Below are 23,379 nucleotides of genomic sequence, written 5' to 3' on the forward strand. Positions count from 1 at the left end.
ACGGGGAGCCAATGGATGTGGTATATCTGGATTTCCAGAAAGCCTTTGACAAGGTGCCACACAAAAGGTTGCTGCATAAGATAAAGATGCATGGCATTAAGGGGAAAGTAGTAGCATGGATAGGGGATTGGTTAATTAATAGAAAGCAAAGAGTGGGGATTAATGGGTGTTTCTCTGGTTGGCAAGCAGTAGCTAGTGGTGTCCCTCAGGGATCAGTGTTGGGCCCACAATTGTTCACAATTTACATAGATGATTTGGAGTTGGGGACCAAGGGCAATGTGTCCAAGTTTGCAGACGACACTAAGATAAGTGGTAAAGCAAAAAGTGCAGAGGATACTGGAAGTCTGCAGAGGGATTTGGATAGGCTAAGTGAATGGGCTAGGGTCTGGCAGATGGAATACAATGTTGACAAATGTGAGGTTATCCATTTTGGTAGGAATAACAGCAAAAGGGATTATTATTTAAATGATAAAATATTAAAACATGCTGCTGTGCAGAGAGACCTGGGTGTGCTAGTGCATGAGTCGCAAAAAGTTAGTTTTCAGGTGCAACAGGTGATTAAGAAGGCAAATGGAATTTTGTCCTTCATTACTAGAGGGATGGAGTTTAAGACTAGGGAGGTTCTGCTGCAATTGTATAAGGTGTTAGTGAGGCCACACCTGGAGTATTGTGTTCAGTTTTGGTCTCCTTACTTGAGAAAGGACGTACTGGCGCTGGAGGGTGTGCAGAGGAGATTCACTAGGTTAATCCCAGAGCTGAAGGGGTTGGATTACGAGGAGAGGTTGAGTAGACTGGGACTATACTCGTTGGAATTTAGAAGGATGAGGGGGGTTCTTATAGAAACATATAAAATTATGAAGGGAATAGATAGGATAGATGCGGGCAGGTTGTTTCCACTGGCGGGTGAAAGCAGAACTAGGGGGCATAGCCTCAAATTAAGGGGAAGTAGATTTAGGACTGAGTTTAGGAGGAACTTCTTCACCCAAAGGGTTGTGAATCTATGGAATTCCTTGCCCAGTGAAGCAGTAGAGGCTCCTTCATTAAATGTTTTTAAGATAAAGATAGATAGTTTTTTGAAGAATAAAGGGATTAAGGGTTATGGTGTTCGGGCCGGAAAGTGGAGCTGAGTCCACAAAAGATCAGCCATGATCTCATTGAATGGTGGAGCAGGCTCGAGGGGCCAGATGGCCGACTCCTGCTATGGGTCAGGGTCTGAGGAGGGGGCGGGGGAGGGGGGGGGGGGCAATCTCATGAATGGAAGGTGGAGGTGGGTTATGATGGATGGGGTTGCAGAGCAGGTATGAAGGGGCTTCTACAAGGTTGCAGAGGGTTAAGGCCCGAGGGTCCTGGAAAGGGGAGGGTCCAAAAGGAGGCATGGGAAGACTTGAAAAGGGGCACTCGCTGACCCCGTAGTGGAGTGTCCTCTCTTGGGGGGAGTGTGGGATAATGCCCATGTGTGGGGGGTGACGTTGCCCATGGATGGGGCTGTAAAACGCACAAATCGAGGCACCCTTTCAAAATGGCGACCCTGATCTCAGAGGAGCCGGTCCAGCCGGTGAGTTCAGCTCTCCAGTGATGGAAATAATTCTAAGTGTGTGCTAGCCCAGTGAGAAATACCCCAGGGCCCAAAAAAGTGAAGTGTGGTTAGATCGTAGTTGGGAACTTTCCGACAGAACAGGGGAGAAACTCCCAGCAAAACCACCCACAAATTACACTTAGAAAGGTTTCCATTAGATCGCGCCCTTTGTATCCAACTCAGAACTTGCTTTCATACCTATCTTTGTACTATCGGCAGACTTTCGAAACATAGAAAGTTTATGACACAGAAAGAGCCACTTGGCCCATCGTGTCTGCACTAGATAATAAAAATAGGTCACCCAGCCTAATCCTATTTTCCAGCATTTGGTCCATAGCAGTGAAGGTTATGGCACTTCAGACACACTTCCAGACACCTTTTAAATAAATTGAGTGCTTTTGCCTCTACCACCCTTTCATCTTCCTTCTACCGACCACTTTAAATCTATGCCCCCTCGTCACTGACCTCTCTGCCAGTAAACAGGCCCTTCCCATCCACTCTATCTAGGCCCCTTAAAATTTTGTACATCTCAATCAAATCTCCCCTCAGCCTCCTCTATTCCAGGGAGAACAACGCCAGCCAGTCCAATCTTTCCTCATTGCTGCAATTTTCCAGCCCTGGCAACATCCTCATCAATCTCCTTTGTACGCTCTCGAATAGAATGACATCCTTTCTTTCATGAGATGGCCAGAACGGCACACAGTACTCAAGTTGTGACCTAACTAATGTTTTATATAATTCCAGCGTATCCTCCATACTTTATTTTATTCCTCGGCTAATAAATGAAAGGATTCCATGTGCCTTCTTAACCACTTTGTCAACCGGTCCTGCTACCTTCAGGGTCTGTGGACATTCCCTCCAAGGTCCATCACTATCCTCCCATTTATTCTGTAATCCTTTTCCTTGTTTGATCTCCCCAAATGCAACAACTCTCTGACCAATTGTGAGTCACAACCTTCATTGCTTTCATTGGAATTCATGGAGGGTGCTCCTCAAATATTGTCATAATTGGGTTCCTTCACTGCCAATATCCTCCAATCAATCAGGTACCTCCAGCAGGTGATAATTTGTAGAAGTATTATGGCCCTTGGTGAAAATACTTTTTCAATATACAACGGAGCAAGACTTTGCTCCCTCCTGGATGTTTCACTGAACATGTGTTGCTAGTTGTTTCCTGTGTGCTGACCTGAAACTTTCTGTTCCCAGTGAACTGCGCGAGAAGATTCAGCCCGAGGTGATGGAGCTCATCAAACAGCAACGTCTGAACCGGCTGTGTGAGGGAACCAGCTTCCGTAAAATCAGCAACCGCAGGCGGCAAGGTACTAGATTGCTTGTTTCTACTGTGTGCTTAAACCAAAGGTTTGCATATGGTTGTTGCTATTTGTTGGCTTTGGAGCCCTAACCCTAACCTCCCCCACCTGCCAACGCTCAGTGAGAGAATATTCCATCCACTTGGCTTTGCACAGTGAGGAACATTCCCCCAACTCTGTTTCTGCCTCCACCTGTCTCTCTCACCCGTCTCTCTGTCTCTGCTGCCCCCTCTCTCTCACTCCTCCCCTCTCTCACTCCCCCCCTCTCATCTCACTCCCCCCCCCCCCTCTCATCTCACTCCCCCCCCCCTCTCATCTCACTCCCCCCCCCCCTCTCATCTCACTCCCCCCCCCCCCTCTCATCTCACTCCCCCCCCCCTCTCATCTCACTCCCCCCCCCTCTCATCTCACTCCCCCCCCCCCTCTCATCTCACTCCCCCCCCCTCTCATCTCACTCCCCCCCCCTCTCATCTCACTCCCCCCCCCCTCTCATCTCACTCCCCCCCCCCTCTCATCTCACTCCCCCACCCTCTCATCTCACTCCCCCCCCCTCTCATCTCACTCCCCCCCCCCTCTCATCTTACTCCCCCCCCCCCTCTCATCTCACTCCCCCCCCTCTCATCTCACTCCCCCCCCCCCCTCATCTCACTCCCCCCCCCTTTCATCTCACTCCCCCCCCCCCTCATCTCACTCCCCCCCCCTCTCATCTCACTCCCCCCCCCCTCTCATCTCACTCCCCCCCCTCTCATCTCACTCCCCCCCTCTCATCTCACTCCCCCCCCCTCTCATCTCACTCCCCCCCCTCTCATCTCACTCCCCCCCCCTCTCATCTTACTCCCCCCCCTCTCATCTCACTCCCCCCCCCCTCTCATCTCACTCCCCCCCCCTCTCATCTCACTCCCCCCCCCTCTCATCTCACTCCCCCCCCCCTCTCATCTCACTCCCCCCCCCTCTCATCTCACTCCCCCCCCCTCTCATCTCACTCCCCCCCCCCTCATCTCACTCCCCCCCCCCTCATCTCACTCCCCCCCCCCTCATCTCACTCCCCCCCCCCCCCTCATCTCACTTTTGCTCCCCCCTCTCTCTCACTCCTCCCCTCTCTCTCACTCCTCCCCTCTCTCTCACTCCTCCCCTCTCTCTCGCTCCCCCTCTCTCTCGCTCCCCCCTCTCTCTCGCTCCCCCCTCTCTCACGCTCCTCCCTCTCTCTCACTCCTCCCCTCTCTCTCACTCCTCCCCTCTCTCACTCCCCCCCCCCTCTCATCTCACTCCCGCCCCCCCCTCTCATCTCACTCTTGCTCCCCCCTCTCTCTCACTCCTCCCCTCTCTCTCACTCCTCCCCTCTCTCTCACTCCTCCCCTCTCTCTCACTCCCCCCCTCTCTCTCACTCCCCCCTCTCTCTCGCTCCCCCTCTCTCTCGCTCCCCCTCTCTCTCGCTCCCCCCTCTCTCTCACCCCCCCCCCCCCCTTCTGCCTCGCTCCCCCCAACTTTGCCTCTTTCTCTGCCTCTCCACCCCACCCCACACCGTTAAAGGATCGAGAGGGAACAGATTGAAAGTAATTGGCAAAGAAGCAAAAGTGAGATGAGGAAATGCTTTATCTCACGGAACTTCACGGGTGGTTGTTAAGGTCTGGAATGCCTGAGAGTGTGCTGGAGGCGGGTTCAGCCAAAGCATGTTGAAAGGAAATTAGACAGTTATCTGAAAAGGATGAATTGCAGGGTTACGGGAGAAGGCGCGAGAATGGCACTAAGGGAGTTGCTCATTCTGAGGGCCGGTGCAGGCACAATTGGTCAAATAGCCTCCGTGTGAACAGCCTCCTCCTCAAATGCTGCCTCATTTGTGTCTTCAGTCCCCTACCTTAACTGTACCCCGCTTGGTGCCTGCTTTCATTTCCTTTGCTTGGAAGTTTCCAGACGCATGAAAATAAGGACGTTGTGCTTCAGTTATACAGGGCATCGGTGAGACAACTTCTCAAATACCGTATGCAGTTTTGGTCTCCTTATTTCAGGAAGGATGTAAATGTGTTGGGAGGCAGTTCAGAGGAGTTTAACTAGACTGAGTCCTGGAATGAGCGGGTTGCCTGATGAGGACAGGTTGGACAGACCGGGCTAATCTCCACTGGAGTTTAGAAGAGTGAAACGTGACTTGATTTAAGTTTATAAGACCCTGAACGGTCTTGACAAGGTGAATACGGAAATTATGTTTCCTTTTGTGGGTGAGTCCAGAACTAGGGGCACAGTTTTAAAATCACTTTTTTAGAACAGAGGTAAGGAAAACACTTTTTTCGGGGCAGCACGGTGGTGCAGTGGTTAGCACTGCTGTCTCACGACGCCAAGGTCCCAGGTTCGATCCCAGCTCTGGATCACTGACCGTGTGGAGTTTGCACATTCTCCCCGTGTTTGCGTGAGTTTCACCCTCTCAACCCAAAGATGTGCAGGGTACGTGGATTGGCCATGCTAAATTGCCCCTTAATTGGAAAAAAACAAATTGGGTACTCTAAATTTATTTTTTAAAGAAGGAATACACTTTCCTCAGAGGGTTGTGCAACTTTGGAACTCTCAGCTTCAGAAGGTGTTGGAAGCAGGGGGGTCACTGAATATTTTTAAGGCAGAGGTAGATAGATTCTTGTTAGGCAAGTGAATCAAATATTATTGGGAGGTAGGTAGAAATGTAGAACTTGAAACACAAACAGATCAGCCATGATCTTATCAAATGGCAGAACAGACTCAAGGGGCCGAATGGCTTACAACTCCTATTTTGTATGTTCTCCATTGAGCTGAGGCAATGAGTAGCAAAGGCCTATTCCACTAAAGGAAGCATCACTGCTGAGCCTGAGCCTGTCCTTGTGAAATCTTCACATGTGTACACTGTCCAATGGGGATCACTGGAGGGAGCTTCAGCTGATTCCGCTGGCACATTAATTCCTATGTCCCCCTTTCATCCAACCACTTACTGCCCAGAATCTGTAGTCTTGCGACCCTGCGATCAATTGCAAACCTCATTGCTGACCAAGGTGAGATCAGAAAACTTAGCACATCCCAACAATTATAGCTGGGAGCTTTCTGGCCTGACCCATATTTATTGGGCCGTAAATTTATCAGTTGAGACATTGGGTGGATCGCATTAGGACAATGCTCAGTTCTCAACTGTTATCAGTGTATTGACCATATAATTATTGGCTCATTCTGCACGGTACAGTTACTGATTGATAGCTGTGTTACTACCTGCTAAGTGTTCAGTATTGTGAGGTCCTTCGGCCTGGATACAGTACCGTAAGGAAAATTTGTAATTTCAAAAGACTGTGGAATCTGTAATTGTTTTGAAGAATGTTTGGAAAGGACTTCAAAGAATTTACATCAGTTGCAATTTTTTTGGACAATGAGAAATACTGGTCTATGTGACCTGGCAACCCTTGAACCCAGAAGCAGTACCAACAGGGAGAAAGTTAAGATGGAAGCCATTGGCCAGACAAAAAGTAGAATTGCAAACAAAGTAGAGCTGTAGTAGAGGAGAGAGCAGAGTTGGCACATTTACAAGGTGTGTGCGTGTAATAAAAGTTAAACAGGACAAAAAGCTGAAGATAGGGTTAGAGCAGAGATTGTGAATTGGACAGTTTTACCACTGGTGCTTCAGATTTACCGGAGCCAACCAGACTGATGGGGTTTACTAAAAGGAACAGATAAAGGAGCCTCTGGGGAATCTATGCCAATAGGAATATCATGAACCTTCCTAAGGAGGTTGTGGTAGTATGTATTGGGGGTCATGTGGGACTGGAAGCCCTAATGTCATTGGCTGACAGATCCCGGGTCCTGGTTGGCCGTTGACCTCAAGCTCCGCCCTGAAGGCGAAGTATAAGAAGCCGGTGTCTTCCCCCGCAGGCCAGTTTACTATCGGGCTGCTGGGGAACAGACACGCTTAATAAAGCCTCATCGACTTCACCCTATTCGTCTCACGGAGTCTTTGTGCGCTACAGAGGTTCTGCAGGAATGTGCTGTTTGACTGACTACAATCTTCGGGTCCTCGGATGGAATACAGCGAATATGACTCGAAGGCCAAATTTATTGAGTGGGACTGTGAGAGATCAACCCACCAGAGGCTGAGTTAGAGAATTTTGGAACTGTATGTGGTACCACATATCTGTGGGGACTAATGCTTGTGGTTTTGTAAGACGTATCTTTGTATCAACTATTTGAAGTGAAATTTAGCTTTTTATTTGAAGCATCATTTGCCTGTTCGTTCATATTTAATTTGCTTGTTCTGATTTTTGTTAATGTTACAAAGAGGGAAATCTTTTGGTAATTCCTTCATTTGGGGGCTCATTCAGCAAATGTGGTTAATTTTAAATGTGGTCTCATTTATTCACGCGAAACATAACGGTGTCCAGTTTCCTCCCACGAGTCCCGAAAGACGTGGTTGTTAGGTGAATTGGACATCCTGAATTCTCCCTCATGTTCCCGAACAGGCGCCGGACTCAGGGATTTTCACAGTAACTTCATTGTAGTGTTAATGTAAGCCTACTTGTGACACTAATAAAGATTATTTATTTTTATTACTGAATTTATTTGTTACAGCGTTCAGTGTGTGATACTGGTTAATCTGTGTGACATGGCTATCAGGCGGAGTAGCAATTGGTAACTGGTTAGCATTGTTTTATGGGTATGGTTACTGGTAGTGCACTAATGTTTGTTGAGGTTATTGCGCAGTAGCGTTTATGTGGCTTCTAGTTGATGTGTGCAGTTACTAATTAATACAGTATTGCATGTGTTATGCATTCGTGTGTAGTTGCTGCTTAATGAAATGCTGTGCTGTTACCTTTTTTCCTGTTCTTTCCACAGATAAGTTCTGGTATTGCCGACTGTCTCTCAATCACAAGGTGTTGCACTATGGAGATCTGGATGAGAATCCACAGGGTGAGGTGGCCTTCGAGTCTCTGCAGGAAAAAAGTAAGTAGACATAAGCAGGGTGGGAAATTCTATTGATTTCACCCCAGTTCTTCAATAAATATCTCTGCACACTAACCTGAGAATCACCAGTCGATCTAAGTTTTGAAAATTTCAATTAACTCAACATCCACAGTTCCTTGAGGGAAGAGAGTTCCCGATTTCTACAACCCTTTCTATGGGGAAGAAATGCTTCCTGATTTCACTCCGTTTTCTCAATGGCCGGCTCTAATTTTAAAATTATACTTGATCTTGATTCCCCAATCAGGGAAAATAGTTCTGTTTTGTTTATTGAATGCATTCGCCATTTCAAATATTTCAATTAAACCTCTCCAAACTGTCGTGTTATGTACTCTGGGATAACACAGGCTGCAACTGGATGCAGCTTTAACCAAAAGATCTTGAAGTTAGTTCAATCTGATTTATTGAACCAGTAGCACAGTTAGCACAGTTCTCTATGAGTTCGACTCTCTGCTAACCTAAGTGTGGTTACTCTGTCTGACTGAACCAGACTAGCTCTTAGCCACGTGCTGGAGGTGTGATAATGTACATACACCCTGACTCACTCTGTAGATGTTCATCAGTGGAAAGAGGTGGAGTGTGAATGCCTCGTGCCTGTTATAGTGAGATACCACCGCTGAGTGCCCTGTCTGCTCATTGGTCATGTCCTGTTCTCTATGTTCATTAGCTGCCTGTCTGTATATCATGACATCTCCCCTTTTTAAAAATGTTTTGTTGGCACATGGGAACGTACTTACATGTGGTGACATATATTAACATATTTACAGGCGGTGGCATATGTGAACGTATTTACATGTGAAGACAGCTGTCTAATGTGAGAAAACAAAACAAGCAAACAAAACAAATGGTCATAAGTCCAGTCTCTGGGGCTTGCGTCTGATCCTTGTCGACCACCGGAGAGGTAGTGATGGGGACGATGGCGCCTTGACAGACGGGATGGAAGCCTGACTGGTGGCCTCGTAGTTTGAGGTATCAGGAGGTGGCAAAACAACGGACGGAAACGAAGAAGAATGCGGTTGCGGGCAGGCAACTTTGCGCAGTGCCCGTCTGTTTCGTCACACAACAGAACCATCAGCCATACGTACAAAATACAAGCAGGGTGCAGCCTGTCGAACAACGATAGCTGGAGCAGACCAGCCACCATCCGGTATCTTGATCCTGACAGTGTCTGCTGGGGATAACACGGGCAAATCAGTGGCATGAGCATCATAGCCCTGCTTTTGCTGGTTTCGGAGCTGCTGCACCTTCTGCAGCACCAGGAGGTGACCCAGGTTGGGCAAGTGTATGGCTGGAAGTATTGTCCGCTGGTCCCTGTTCATCAGGAGTTGGGCTGGCAACATGCCAGTGGACAGTGGGGTCGCCCTATGCGCAAGCAGCGCAAGGTAGATGGCCTTGCAGATGAGCTGTTTCACAATGTGCACCACTTTTTCAACCTTCCAATTGGACTGCAGATAGTGTGGGATAGTGCAGATAATGTTTGAAATGGTATGACTTGGCAAACATAGACCACTCGTGACTGTTGAAGCACGGGCCATTGTCACTCATGACAGTGAGTGGGATACCATGCCTGGAGAACATCTCCTTACAGGCCTTGATGACGGTCCGAGATGTGAGGTCTGAGAGCTTCACGACTTCAGGGTAATTGTAGAAATAGTCAATAATCAACACGTAGTCACGACTATTCGCACAGAGGTCGATGCCAACCTTGGACCACGGGGAGGTCTCGACTTCATGCTGCTGGAGCGTCTCCTTGCTCTGCGCTGGCTGGAAGCGTTGACAAGTCGCACAGTTGAGGACCATGTTCGAGATGTCCTGGCTAATACCGGGCCAGTAGACAGCCTGCCTGACTCTGCGTCTGCACTTCTCGACGCCCAGGTGCCCCTCATGGATTTGTCGGAGCACCAAGCTCTGGAGACTGAGTGGAATGACAATCCGGTCCAGCTTGAGGAGGATACCATCAATCGCCGTCAGGTCATCCTTTACATTGTAAAATTTAGGGCACTGCCCTTTCTGCCAGCCATTGGCGAGGTGGTGCATGACACGCTGCAAGAGGGGGTCATTGGCTGTCTCCTCGCGGATACGAACCACCTTCTCATCAGATGCCGGGAGGGTGCTAGCACACAGCTGCACCTGAGATTCAATCTGCCGGATGATTTCCAGCAGTTCACTAGGCAATGTGATGGAGCGGGACAATGCATCAGCGATGATGAGCTCCTTGCCAGGCGTGTACACTAAGTCAGAGTCGTATCTTCTGAGTTTGAGGAGGATGCGCTGCAATCGAGGCGTCATGCCGTTCAGGTCCTTGTGGATAATGTGGACCAGAGGCCTATGATCCATCTCGACAGTGAATGTCGGCAGACCGTAGACATAATCGTGAAACTTGAGAATGCCAGTGAGAAGACCCAGGCACTCCTCTATTTGCGCATACTTTGTTTCGATGGGTATCATGGACCTCGATGCGTAGGCTACCGGTGCCCAGGATGACGTGTCATCGCGCTGAAGCAGCACCGCACCAATGCCATCCTGGCTCGCATCTGTCGAGATCTTCGTCTCCCTGTCTGGGTCGAAAAATGCCAAGACTGGTGCAGTGGTGAGCTTGGCTTTCAGCTCCAACCACTCTGCCTGATGGGACGCCTTTCACTCAAAGGTAGTGAACTTTTTCACCGGGTTTCGTAGGGCCGTGGTGTGTGAGGCCAGGTTTGGGATGAACTTGCCCAGAAAATTGACCATGCCCAGGAAGCGCAACACCACCACCTTGTCTTCGGGGACCTTCATGGCTTTGATGGCCTTGACCTTGTCTGTGTCTGAGCACACGTCCTGCTGAGAGATCTGGTCATCTAGGAACTTGAGTGTCGACATGCCAAAGCAACATTTGGACCTGTTCAGCTTCAGGCCATTGGCATGGACACGGCGGAATACCTGGAGACGGGATACATGCTCGTCAGTGGTCGTGGACCATATGATGATGTCGTCCACATACACACAAACCCCTTCAATGCCCTCCTTCATCTGCTCAATGATGCGATGGAAGATCTCCGATGCCGAGACAATGCCAAACGGCATGCGATTATAGCAGTATCTGCCAAATGATGTGTTGAAGGTGCAGAGCCTTCTGGACTCATCCAACTGGATTTGCCAAAATCAATGTGACGCATCTAACTTGGTGAAAATACGTGCGTGTGCCATCTCACTGGTGAGTTCCTCCCGCTTCAGGATGGGGTAGTGTTCACGCATTATATTCTTATTGAAATCCTGGGGATCAATGCAGATGCGCAGGTCTCCCGAAGGCTTTCTAACACATACCATCGAGCTGACACAGTCAGTCGGTTCGGTTACCTTGGAAATGATGCCCTGTTGCTGAAGATCCTTGAGCTGTGCCTTCAGGCGCTCCCTCAGCGGAGCCGGGACCCAACGTGGTGCATGGACCACTGGCTTGGCATCAGGTCGTAGCAGAATCTTGTATCGATATGGCAGCGTGCCCATCCCATCGAACACATCCGGATACTGAGCGAGGATGTCGTCAATGCCGGCCTGAAGATCCACATTGGAGGATGTCGTTGTATAAACTCGCTGCACGAGGTTCAGCTGCTTGCAGGCATGCGCGCCAAGTAGGGATGCCCTGTCTGGCTTGACGATTTCAAAACGTAACCGTGCATGGGTGCTCCGTTTGTAGACGAGTAGATGGCAGGATCCCAGTGCCGTGATGGCATTCCCATTGTAGTCCAGGAACCTGCAGGCTGCTGGAAGGACCTTGGGAGGGCTTCTTGATGCGTTTGAAGTCTGCCTGTGCGAGGAGTTTGGCAGAAGCACGTGTGTCCAGCTTAAACTGGATGGAGCAGTGGTTGACCTGCATCACCGCACGCCATTCGTCCGCAGAATCCACAGCGAGGATGGATTGAATTTGTGATGAGTTGGATGTGGCATATTCACATTTGGTAATGATGCCCACACAGTAGGCGGAGTCCAGGCATTCTTCCTCTGGATCTGTTGTGCTGCCAGGATCAGAATCCTGTAATCGTCGTTGCACACTCTGAACGTGCCGTCGTCGGAATTGGGAGCGCTGGCCCCTGACTGGTGGTGCAGACCTGCACAAGGCTGCATAGTGTCCAGGCTTCCCGCAGTTTAAACATCACCTGCCTCTTGCAGGGCAGTGTTTCTGTAAGTGGGCGTTGCCACAGTTCGAGCACGTCATGACGTCAGTGTCCTGACGTTCCACGCGTCGTCGCACATGCGCAGTGCGGGTGTCGGCCGCTTCATTATCCCATTCGCATCGCGCATGCATGGGGCCCTGGGAAAAGCGCGCGAAATGGCCGCTTTCATCAATGCTGAGGCGTTGCATCCGGGAGATGGCCTGCACACTCTCTGCATCGTGGGAGGCAAGTTTCTCATTTTCAGCTGATTTGTACTGGGCATAGCGATCTTTGGCGTGCTCATGCACTGTGCATGTTTCATTCGCGACTGGCAGGGTCATGTGCTTGATTTTCAGTAGCTGCTCTCTAAGGATCAGAGTGAACTCTAAAAACTATTTGGTCTCTGATCATGGAGTCAGCAATATCACCAAAGTTGCAGGACAGCGCTAGCAGGCGGAGGTTAGTTAAGAAGGAGTTGAAAGATTCATCTTCACCTTGTAGACGCTGTTTGAATATGTAGCGCTCGAAGATTTCATTGATATCCACTTCACAGTGACTGTCAAATTTGTCCAGGATGGTCTGAAACTTTGTCTTGTCCTGTCCTTCGGTGAAGTGAAAAGAGATGAAGAGTTCGATGGCTTGATCACCCGCTGTTGAGAGGTGAAGCGCGATCTTCCTTGCATCAGACGCACCCACGAGGTCTGAAGCTTCGATGTACAGCAGAAACCTTTGCTTGAATGTCTGCCAGTTGGCACTGAGATTGCTGAAGGTCCTGAGCTGGTGAGGAGCCTGAATCTTCTCCATGATGCCGGGATACATTCGCTGGTCATAACGGAACGGACTGAGGTAAACCACCTAGATTAAGCAGTCTCCTGGTAGCATGTCGTGTTATGTACTCTAGGATAACACAGGCTGCAACTGGATGCAGCTGTAACCAAAAGATACTCCAGACCTTGAAGTTAGTTCAATCTGATTTATTGAACCAGTAGCACAGTTAGCACAGTTCTCTATGAGTTCGACTCTCTGCTAACCTAAGTGTGGTTACTCTGTTGGACTGAACCAGACTAGCTCTTAGCCACGTGCTGGAGGTGTGATACTGTAAATACACCCTGGCTCACTCTGTAGATGTTCATCAGTGGAAAGAGGCGGAGTGTGAGCGCCTCGTGCCTTTTATAGTGAGATACCACCCCTGAGTGTCCTGCCTGATCATTGGTCATGTCCTGTTCTCTGTGTTCATTAGCTGCCTGTCTGCATATTATGACACAAACTTTTAAAACTCAAGCGAATATAAACCAGGTTTATGCAAACCTTCCCTCGTAATTTAACTCCTTCATCACCGGTGAATCAATCTGATGACGGTGTGCGGCAAGATTCATTTATCCTTTTTAAGCGGTAGTGTCCACAACTGAACATAACACACCAGATCACATCTCAGCAAAGGCCTGCAAAACTGAAGCATAATTTCCTTCTCCTTGTAGTAATAATAATAATAATCTTTCACTGCTGCCTCACGGTGCCGAGGTCCCAGGTTCGATCCTGGCTCTGGGTCACTGTCCATGTGGAGTTTGCACATTCTCCCCGTGTTTGTGTGGGTTTCGGCCCCACAACCCAAAGATATGCACGCTAAATTGCCCCTTAATTGGAAAAAATTAATTGGGTACTCTAAATTTTTTTTTAAATCTTTATTACTCTCACAAGTAGGCTTACATTAACAATGCAATGAAGTTACTGTGAAAATCCCCTAGTCGCCACACTCCAGCACCTGTTTGGGTACACAGAGGGAGAATTCAGAATGTCCAATTCACCTAACAACCATGCGCTGGATTCTCCGCCAGCGGGATGCTCTGTTTTGCCGGCAGCCCGGGGGTTTCCCGACGTCGTGTGGTTGCCCCAAATTGGAAACCCCATTGACTAGGCAGCATAACGGAGCATCCCACCGGCAGGGTGAACCTGAAGTGTGGCGTGGCGGGGCAGAGAATTCAGCCCCATGTCTTTCGGGACTTGTGGGAGGAAACCGGAGCACCCAGAGGAAATCCACGCAGACATGGGGAGAGCGTGCATTCTCTGCACAGACAGTGACTCAAGCCAGGAATCGAACCGAGGTCCCTGGAGCTGTGAAGCAACAGTGCTAAATACTGTGCTACCGTGCCGCCCACAATACAACCCTTTTGAGATAAAGCCCAGCATTCTGTTATTTTTATTACATTTTTAATATATAAAACTTCCACTAGCTTTCAGAATCTGGAGAGCAACAACACCCATTTACGTTCACCATCCAGTTCAGGTTTCTCGTACTTGAGATTAAAAACTCTTCAGTGAGCGTAACTCTGATGTAAGTTGTTGATTTTATTCCTGTGCAGCTCAGATCTTTTGCTTACCTCATAGGCCGATTATTGCACAAAAATAGAAGGAAAACCCAGTCGACCTTTCGCAGAACCATATGAAATCCGTACTTTGCCCCCCCCCCGCCAATTTACCATAAAATCATAGAATTTACAGTGCAGAAGGAGGCCATTCGGCCCATTCAGTCTGTACCAACCCTTGGAAAGAACACCCTACTTAATTTAGTCTCACAAGAGAAGGTTATCCAAAAGATTTTCCTTTGATTCCTTGCCCTAGAGAGCAGCTGGCCATTCAGATTGGCCGATAGCTCTCTCAGGCAAGATTTCCTCCCGAGTGAGGGGTGGATGGCCCGGCTGCAGCCAATTCACGCATGTTGGTGTGTTGAATGGCCGCAGGGTAGCCAGTATTGGCAGCGGGAGAAAAACCATCTTAAAAATCCTGCCGTATATGGCATTGTGCTGGTCACGAGTAAACTATCTGTCACTCAACAGTTACCAGTGCATTACATTACACTTTATTGGTTACTAATATGGAACTTTACACTCTGTTGGTCACTGCAATACAATGTGACCAGTTTGAAGAGAGAGGTAGAAAGGCGATGTTTCCTTCCTTAATAGAGACAACCATGCTGTCATACGGCCATGGTGAGTAAGGATTAACCTCCTAATTTTAAAGTATACATGATCTGACTACAAGAGCAGTGGGGTTGAACATCGAGTATCTGGAGCAAACCTGACATTTGAAACAAATTACATTAAATTCTGCTGTACATTAACATTATACTCTGATCACTAATTCATTGCTATACATGTTGGTTACTGGTACACCAGAACACTTTTGGTCTCCAGACGCTGTAAAACTCTGGTCGGTGTTATTCATTGGTGAGCTTGTCTTTTTCTTTAGTTCCTGTTGCAGATATCAAAGCTGTGGTAACTGGGAAAGATTGCCCCCACATGAGAGAAAAAAGTGCCCTAAAACAAAATAAGGTACAGCTTACCTCTTTGTATGTATACGTATGTGCACGTGTTATATTATGTATCGGGACATATTAATTATTGGATGGAGATTGACCAAGATTCATCTGACCAACCTAGTAATCTTATAAATTTTTGACAAATAATAAAAATTCATTTCTGTCAATCAGTCCACAAATGATTCAATCGTGAGGCAAAGAAAACCCAAGAGGTGGCGAGCTTTTGGGAAAGTCACCTGTTCTCTCCAAACATTTTTTTTTTTTAAGTACCCAATTCATTTTTTCCAATTAAGGGGCAATTTAGCATGGCCAATCCACCTACCCTGCATATCTTTGGGTTGTGGGGGCGAAACCCACGCGAACACGGGGAGAATGTGCAAACTCCACACGGACAGTGACCCAGAGCCGGGATCGAACCTGGGACCTTAGCGCCGTGAGGCTGCAGTGCTAACCACTGTGCCACCGTGCTGCCCTTGTTCTCTGCAAGCATGCTGCCATGAGTCATTTTTCAAATTGATCCCATTGTTCGAAATGTTGCCTGCGATCTACCGGCCACGTAACACCCGAAAGGCAGTGCGGAGCAATGCGGCCACTAGATGCCGGGAGATCCCTCTTCTGGGATCAACCCGGCTCGCTACGTCTTGCAAGATGTCACCATGTTAATCCAACCCATTGTGAGCACATCATCTTTCGGCAAATCTGCAATCCCACGATCTACCCAAGGCGTGGGATCGAACTCCCCCACTTTGTACGTCTTGGACAAGCGCCATTCAGTGCTGGTCTCCATAAACTGGGACCAGACGGAACGGCACTCATGGGGGTCTCCCTGGGGTCAGAGACTCCCAGGTGCTTGCCCTTTGGACAGGGTGGCACCTTGGTAATGCCAGCCTGGCACTGCCAAGGTGCCCAGGTGACACTGCCAGGGTGCCAGGTTGGCACTGCCAAGGTGCCATGCTGACCCTTTGCCCGCGCTGCGGATCGGGCCTGGGGGTACCCAGCGCAGTTACGGGGAAACTGAGTAACCCCTATAGGTTAGTTGAGGCTTTGAGGAGGTCGAGAGATCCGGACGCTGTTTAAAAATGGTGTCTCAATCACCGGAGCTCAGTGCAGAAAATGGGACTAAGTGCGGCCTCGTCGGGGAGTACCCCACTGAGGCCTTTATCTACCCGAATGGGAGTTCAATAGCGTGGTGTTTCTCGGCACTCCGAGCGCCGGGAAACACCTGGCTAAACGCGCTCACGACAGGACTCTGTTCCCTTTCGGGATGATCACGCCCGTTACTTCCAAATAAAATCCGTGTCGGCTGTGGCTCAAGCGGATAGCACTCTCGCCTCTTGAATTTCAAGATTGTGGTTTCCAGTCCAGAGACCCAAGCACAAAATCTAGGCTGGCATTCCAATTCGGCACTGTTGGGAGTGCTTTACTGTCGAAGGACCTCTCTTTCAGATCATGTTCAACCAAGACATAAATGTTTCTATGGCTGTGTTTGGAGGAGGAGCACTTGTTTGGAGGAGGAGCAAGGGAGTTATCCCCGTGTCCTGGCCAATATTTATCCCCCAAACATCATCACAAGAATAGATCATGTGGTCATCCATCACATTGCTGTTTGTGGGAGCTAGCTGTGCACAAATTGGTTGCTGCATTTCCTACATTTCAAAGGTGACCACACTTTAAACCACTTTAGATGCCGTGAGGTCTTGAAATGTGTAATAAAAATACAAGCCTTTTTTTCCTTTCCTTCATATCACGGGCGCGATTCTCTGACCCCCCACCGGGTCGGAGGATCTCCGGGGGCCGGCGTGAATCCCGCCCCCGCCGTGTCGCGAATTCTCCGCCACCGGAGATTCGGCGGGGGCGGGAATCGCGCCGCGCAGGTCGGCGGGAATCCCCCGGCGATTCACCGGTCCGCGATGGGCCGAAGTCCTGCCGCTGTCAACCCATGCCAGCCGGCGTGGATTGAACCACCTTTGGGACGGCGGGACACGGCGGCGCAGGCGGGCTCCGGGGTCCTGGGGGGGGCGCGGGGCGATCTGGCCCCGGGGGGTGCCCCCACGGTGGCCTGGCCCGCGATCGGGGCCCATCGATCCGCGGGCGGGCCTGTGCCGTGGGGGCACTCTTTTCCTTCCGCCTTCGCCATGGTCTCCACCATGGCGGAGGCGGAAGAGACCCCCTCCACTGCGCATGCCTGAGGATGCTGTGAGCGGCCGCTGACGCTCCCGCGCATGCGCTGCCCAGCAAAGTCAGTTTCGCGCCAGCTGGCGGGGCGGAAATCAGTCCGGCTCGGGCCTAGCCCCTCAAGGTGAGGGCTCGGCCGTTCAAGATGCGGAAACTTCCTCACCTTTGGGGCGGCGTGATGCCGCACTGATTCGCGCCGGTCGGCGGACATCACGCCGATATCGGAGAATACCGCCCCACATCTCATTTGCCTTTAAATGAAACTTTACTATCCGTTTCCACTGTCTCTGTCTGGAGCCTGGTTCGATGGATTTACCACTCCCTCACTGTAATATTGTTTCCGCAGATTTGTTTTTGATTTACGCCCCTTCAAGACAGAATTGTGTCCTCTGATTTTATTGTACTGGAGAAGAACAGCCAGCTCGTTGTAATCTGCATTATCTGGTTTCTTTAGAATCCTAAAACAGCATTTAAATCATCTCTTGTCCTCTTTTTCAGTGTGGGCTTGTCCACTTTATGTAATTCTTTCTCAGAATTCAATCGCTCCATCTCCTCACTCATTCTGTATATTCAATAGCTGCAATATCCTTTCTGTACTGTGATGACCCAGCACTATTTATAGTATTCCAAGTGCAATTGCATCAATGAGTTACGGAGTGGCAGGAGTACCACACTGTTTCAACTCAATATTGACCTTTTAATTGGCCTCCACATCGGATTTGCTTTCCACATCACCACTGAGCTTGTTGGCAGAGCTTCAATCTATTGTTAATCACCCAGATATCTCATTCATTTCCTGTACACATTATACAAAAAAGCAGAGTGGTGGTGGGTGTAACTCTACCATATGGACTGCAACGGTTCAAGAAGGTGGCTCACCGCGACCTTCTCGAGGGCAATTAAGGATGGGCTACAAATGCAATGTTCACATCCCATGAAAGAATTAAAACAAAATACCCACAAATATGTGAAAATACATGTATAATGTATCTACAATGTATGTGTATATTATTGATCTCTTAATATATTGGTCTGTATAAAATGTCCTGTAAAAATTGAGATTTTACTGTTTGTAGCAAGACTTTACCTCAGTATATAAAATGGACAACTTCATGGGTCCCAATGTGACCTACTCCTTCAGGTATCATGCTCTAAGAGGGCAATACCGACCATGGACTTTCATTGAATCGGTCCATGATTATGTTTGGCAAGTACTGCAGTGTTTCGCCTTTTCCTTCTGCAGCATATCTGACCATGTTATCACCTGCCATCCGATGTATTAGAAGGTACTTATCAACATTGACCAGAAACTGAACTGGACTAGCAATATAAATACTGTGGCTACAAGAGCAGGTTAAAGACTCGGAATCCTGCGGCGAGTAAACTCGCCTCCTGACTCCCCAAAGCCCGTCCACTGTCTATAAGGCACAAGTCTGGAGTGTGACGGAATACTCTCCACTTGCCTGGATGAGTGCAGCTCCAACAACACTTCTCAACACCATCCAAGACAAAGCAGCCCACTTCCACAAACATTCAATCCCTCCACCACCGACGAACAGTGGCGGCCGTGTGTACCATCTACAAGATACATGACAGGAACTCACCAAGGCACCTTGGGCAGCTCCTGCCAAACAACTGGTACCATCTAGAAGGACAAGGGCAGTAGATGCCTGGGAACACCACCACCTGCAGTCCAAAGATGTGCAGGTTAAGTGGATTGGCTAAAATTGCCCCTTAGTGTCCAAAGATATGCAGGCTAGTGGCAGCACGGTGGCACAGTGGTTAGCATGCCTGCCTCACAGCGCCGAGGTCCCAGATTCAATCCCGGCCCTGGTTCACTATCCATGTGGAGTTTGCAGATTCTCCCCGTGTTTGCGTCGGTTTCGCCCCCACAACCCAAAGATGTGCAGGGTAGGTGGATTGGCCTTGCTAAAATTGTCCCTTAATTGGGGAAAAATGAATTGGGTACTCAAAATTTTTTTAAAAGATGTGCAGGCTAGGTGGGGTTACAAGAATAGGGCAGGGGTGGATCTAGGTAGCGTGCTCTTTCAGATGGTTGGTGCAGATTCGATGGACCGAATGACCCCCTTTTTGCATGGTAGGGATCCTATGGTTCTATTCTGTGATTCCCCTCCAAGCGTCTCACCATCCTGACTTGGAAATATATCGCTGTTTCTTCAATGTCGTTGGGTCAAAATACTGGAACTCTCTCCCTAACAGCACTTTGGATGTACCTACACCACATGGACTGCAACAGGTGAAGAAGGCAGCTCACCACCACCTTCTCAAGGGCAACAAGGATGGGCAATGAATACTGGTCTATAAAGCAATGCTCACATCCCGTAAAATGAATTTTTTAAAAAAGGATTTACAGACTGAACCATCCAAGTTCCATGGCCATCAAGTCCCCAAGTGGGGCTCGAACATGGCGATTCTAGCCCAGAGGTAGAGAAGCTACCACTGCACCACAAGATCTCTCTCTTTCCCCAGTGTGACACTATAACTAAATAACTCATGATTGTTTCAATCTGATATTGCAGTAGGTCATCCTTGATTATTCTGTGAAAAATGCATCACTGAAAAACTAAAAATCCATGAATTAACCTCTGAGCACCAGGATATCAAATACAGAGTTTGTAAGTAGGAACCACTTATTTCTGTACTTTTTGTATCACGTTTTCTTTCTGTTTTTACAGGAAGTTCAAGAGCTGGCCTTCTCCATCCTTCATGACCCTGATGAGGCCCTGAACTTCATTGCGCCAAACAAATACGAGGTAAATGATCACTGTTCAATGCAAGGTTTGACGGAGAAGTTACTCGAGAAGCAATCTCCACTACCGACAGCATGGTCATAGTGAACATATTATCCACTGTGGTGATATGCATCACTGTAAATAAACAAGGGGTTCATGTAAATACACTACGACTAAGTGAACACTAGAGGGAGCACCAGAGACGCCATGACATGCAGACATACAACTAATCAACACATAGAATAGGACACGACCAATGGGCAGTCAAGACACCCAGAGGTGACGCGACCACAAGGGGGCATTACACAACCCATATATAAGGACAGGGCACACATGCTCTGTCTCTTTCCACAGGCGACACTTAGAGAGTAGGACAGGGGCAGATCAGAAGCATCACACTCACCACGTGGCTTAGAGCAGACTGGTTAGTTAGACTGAGTTACTATAGCAAGATTAGCAGGAGAGTCAAACTCATAGAGAACTGTGCTAATGGTTCAATACATCACATTGAACTTACTTCAAAGTCTGGAGTATTTTTTGGTCAAAGCTGCATCGAGTTGCAGCCTGTGTTATCCCAGAGTATATAACACAAGATCCACCATGTCAGATAGGGAGTAAACTTGAAACTCTAGTCCTGTTGGTGTGTTGCACAGCACCGTACATTAAAGGGTCTCATACTGATTTGCCGCAGAAATTTGTTTTTTGTGTGCTATATATATATTCATTTATATTGACAGTTTATCACCACATTACACTTTCCTCCCCTGAAGATGCAGACATACAGCTGCACAATCTACTTGCTGTCCAGGACCTTGCCTTGGTAGTCGCAGGTTGTGAATTTTGCGCTGGGTGTCACAGGCCCACCAGGAGTTTATCGCAATAACACCTGACCATGTTGAGATGCATAAAATTCTGAAAGGCCTAGATGAGTTGGATATCCCCATTAGCAGAGAAGTCCGTAACCATGTGGCATAGTTGTAAAGTAACTGGCAGAAAGATTAGAGGTGTTGAGGAGATATTTTTGTCACTTGGAGAGGGCCTGGAATTCACTGCCTTGAAAGGGTGGTAGAAGCAAAAATGTTCATCATATTTAATATGCACTTGAAGTGCTGTAACCAACAGGGCTACAGAGTAAGAGCTGGAAAGTGGCATAACCAGATGTCTCCTTGTCAGCTGGCAGACACAATGGGCCAAATGAGCCCCTTCTGAATCATACATTTTGTATGTTTAATCTTCTGGATTCAAGGGAATACAAGACTCATAATTTAACCCTTTTAGCCCTATTATAATTCTGGTAAACCCTCTCGAGGTGTTGTGCCCAGAACTGAGTGTGGTACTCCAATTGAGATCCAACCAGAGCTCCCATCTCTTTTTATTACAGTCCCTTGAGGGAAAAAATCAACTTTGGCCCAGATATTCTGAACTCTGGGTCATCTGGAAACCAGATGTACAACTGGGGATGCGTCTCGAACGTCCTGGCCTGCTGACTCCGTGGGAATTGCCTGGGAAGTTTGAACTTCCAATGGGCAATTCTCCTGCTCCCCCCGTGCCCTCTGAAAAAGTCTCCAACTCTGAATCAGTCGAAGACTCCGGACTGTTCTGACTTATTTACCTGAATAGTTGCCCTGAAAAATGTTACGACAACAAAGTCCAAGTCTAACTCCTGGGTATCTATGCAACTGACCCCCTCAACCCCCTGACTACTGACTCTTTCCCTGCTGGCCCACACCCAATCTAACCTGACTAGCCCCCACCACCTGATTCCCCACCCCCTAATCTCCCCCGACCCCCAACCTGACCTCATCACCCTGCCCACCTATCTCCTTTCCCAGCTGCCACCCTACCAATTTAGGCACTTGCCTCATCCACTTACACACCTGCACATTCACCCATTCACTCATTCATTAACACACTGAGAAGCTTTGAGGCATTTAAACTCTTACGAAAATATAGCAGCCAGTGCTGTAAACAGGAGCTTGGCTTCTGCACAGATTGGTTTTGCTGTTCCTGTACTGAGTGAATTTTACAGGATCCTCCATCGGAAGATTGGCCAGAGAGATTGGAAACCGGAGTTCCAATCCTGATTGCACCATTTATTGGCCTTTTTGTAAAGTGTTCTTAATGCCCAGCCGTTCGTTTTTAGTGAGTTTTCTGCATAGACCCAAAATCTCACTGCTCCTCTAAAGTTACTAGTTTTCTTCCTATTTAAAACGCACTCTGATTCATCTTTCCCCGGTACGAAGTGGATCACCTCGCACTCCCCCATCTTTTCCATGCAAATTAATGCTTTTGAACATTCTATGAAACCCATTATCTGCTGCTTTGCACAAGTAGGTATTAACATTTGAGATTTGCCTATTCTGCTTTATCCTTCCCACCTTGATGGGATGGAGAGGCAGAAAGCAGTGGCTGTGGAGCATGACACACTGAAAGGTGCAGAATGATAAGGATGTGATTAGCAGTGTGGAAGACAGAATGGTAAAAATAGGGAAAGCTGGATTACTGCCATGATTATGGGACAGTTAAATGCTAAGGAGGATAATTGTCATCAATTACTGTTTATTCTTGTCCCACCATCTGTTTAAATAGAACCCCCTGCGGTGTATATTGAGTTAGGCTTGTACATGGCAAAGTTGGGAAGGCAGAACTTTGAGAGAGAAAATAAATCCTTGCATTTGGCTAGGGGGCATTTTCTCAAAGTTTGTAGCTGTCACAAAGCTTGAAAATGTTTTGTAATAGTGGAGGGGAGGGGGCAGATAGCCAGACCCCATGAGAACACTAGCCAACTGGTGAAATAGAAACATTCTAATTAGGAGCAGGCGTGGCCACTCGGCCCCTCGAGCCTGTTCTGTCATTCAATAAGATCATGGCTGATCCGATTGTAAGCTCAACCCCACATTCCTGCCTACCCCCAATGACCTTTCATTCCTCTTTGCTTATCAAGAATCTATCTAGCCCTGCCTTAAAAATATTCAAAGGCTCTATTTCCACTGCCATTTGAAGAGGAGAGTTCCATAGACTCGTGACCCTCTGCGAGAAAAGAACTTCTCATCACTGATTTAAGTGGGCAACCCCTTAATTTTAAACAGTGACCCCAAAATCTAGATTCTCTCACAAGAGGAAACATCCTCTCCACACCCAGTCTGTAGATGGATAGACA

At 48.3% G+C, this 23,379-nt stretch overlaps 1 protein-coding gene across 7 annotated transcripts in view; it reads left to right on the plus strand.

The window, feature by feature from the left end:
- LOC140428279 (engulfment and cell motility protein 2) overlaps positions 1–23,379 on the plus strand; it is a 292,926-nt gene that overhangs the window by 262,765 nt on the left and 6,782 nt on the right. For all 7 annotated transcript variants that reach the window (XM_072514575.1, XM_072514578.1, XM_072514577.1 and 4 more), the window contains 4 exons: positions 2,783–2,895; positions 7,720–7,827; positions 15,222–15,304; positions 20,163–20,240. In XM_072514575.1, the coding sequence (XP_072370676.1) occupies positions 2,783–2,895; positions 7,720–7,827; positions 15,222–15,304; positions 20,163–20,240 (382 nt within the window). The remainder of the gene's footprint in view (positions 1–2,782; positions 2,896–7,719; positions 7,828–15,221; positions 15,305–20,162; positions 20,241–23,379) is intronic.

The sequence above is a fragment of the Scyliorhinus torazame genome, chromosome 8, assembly GCF_047496885.1.
Source record: "Scyliorhinus torazame isolate Kashiwa2021f chromosome 8, sScyTor2.1, whole genome shotgun sequence".
In the NCBI taxonomy this organism is placed as follows: Eukaryota; Metazoa; Chordata; class Chondrichthyes; order Carcharhiniformes; family Scyliorhinidae; genus Scyliorhinus; species Scyliorhinus torazame.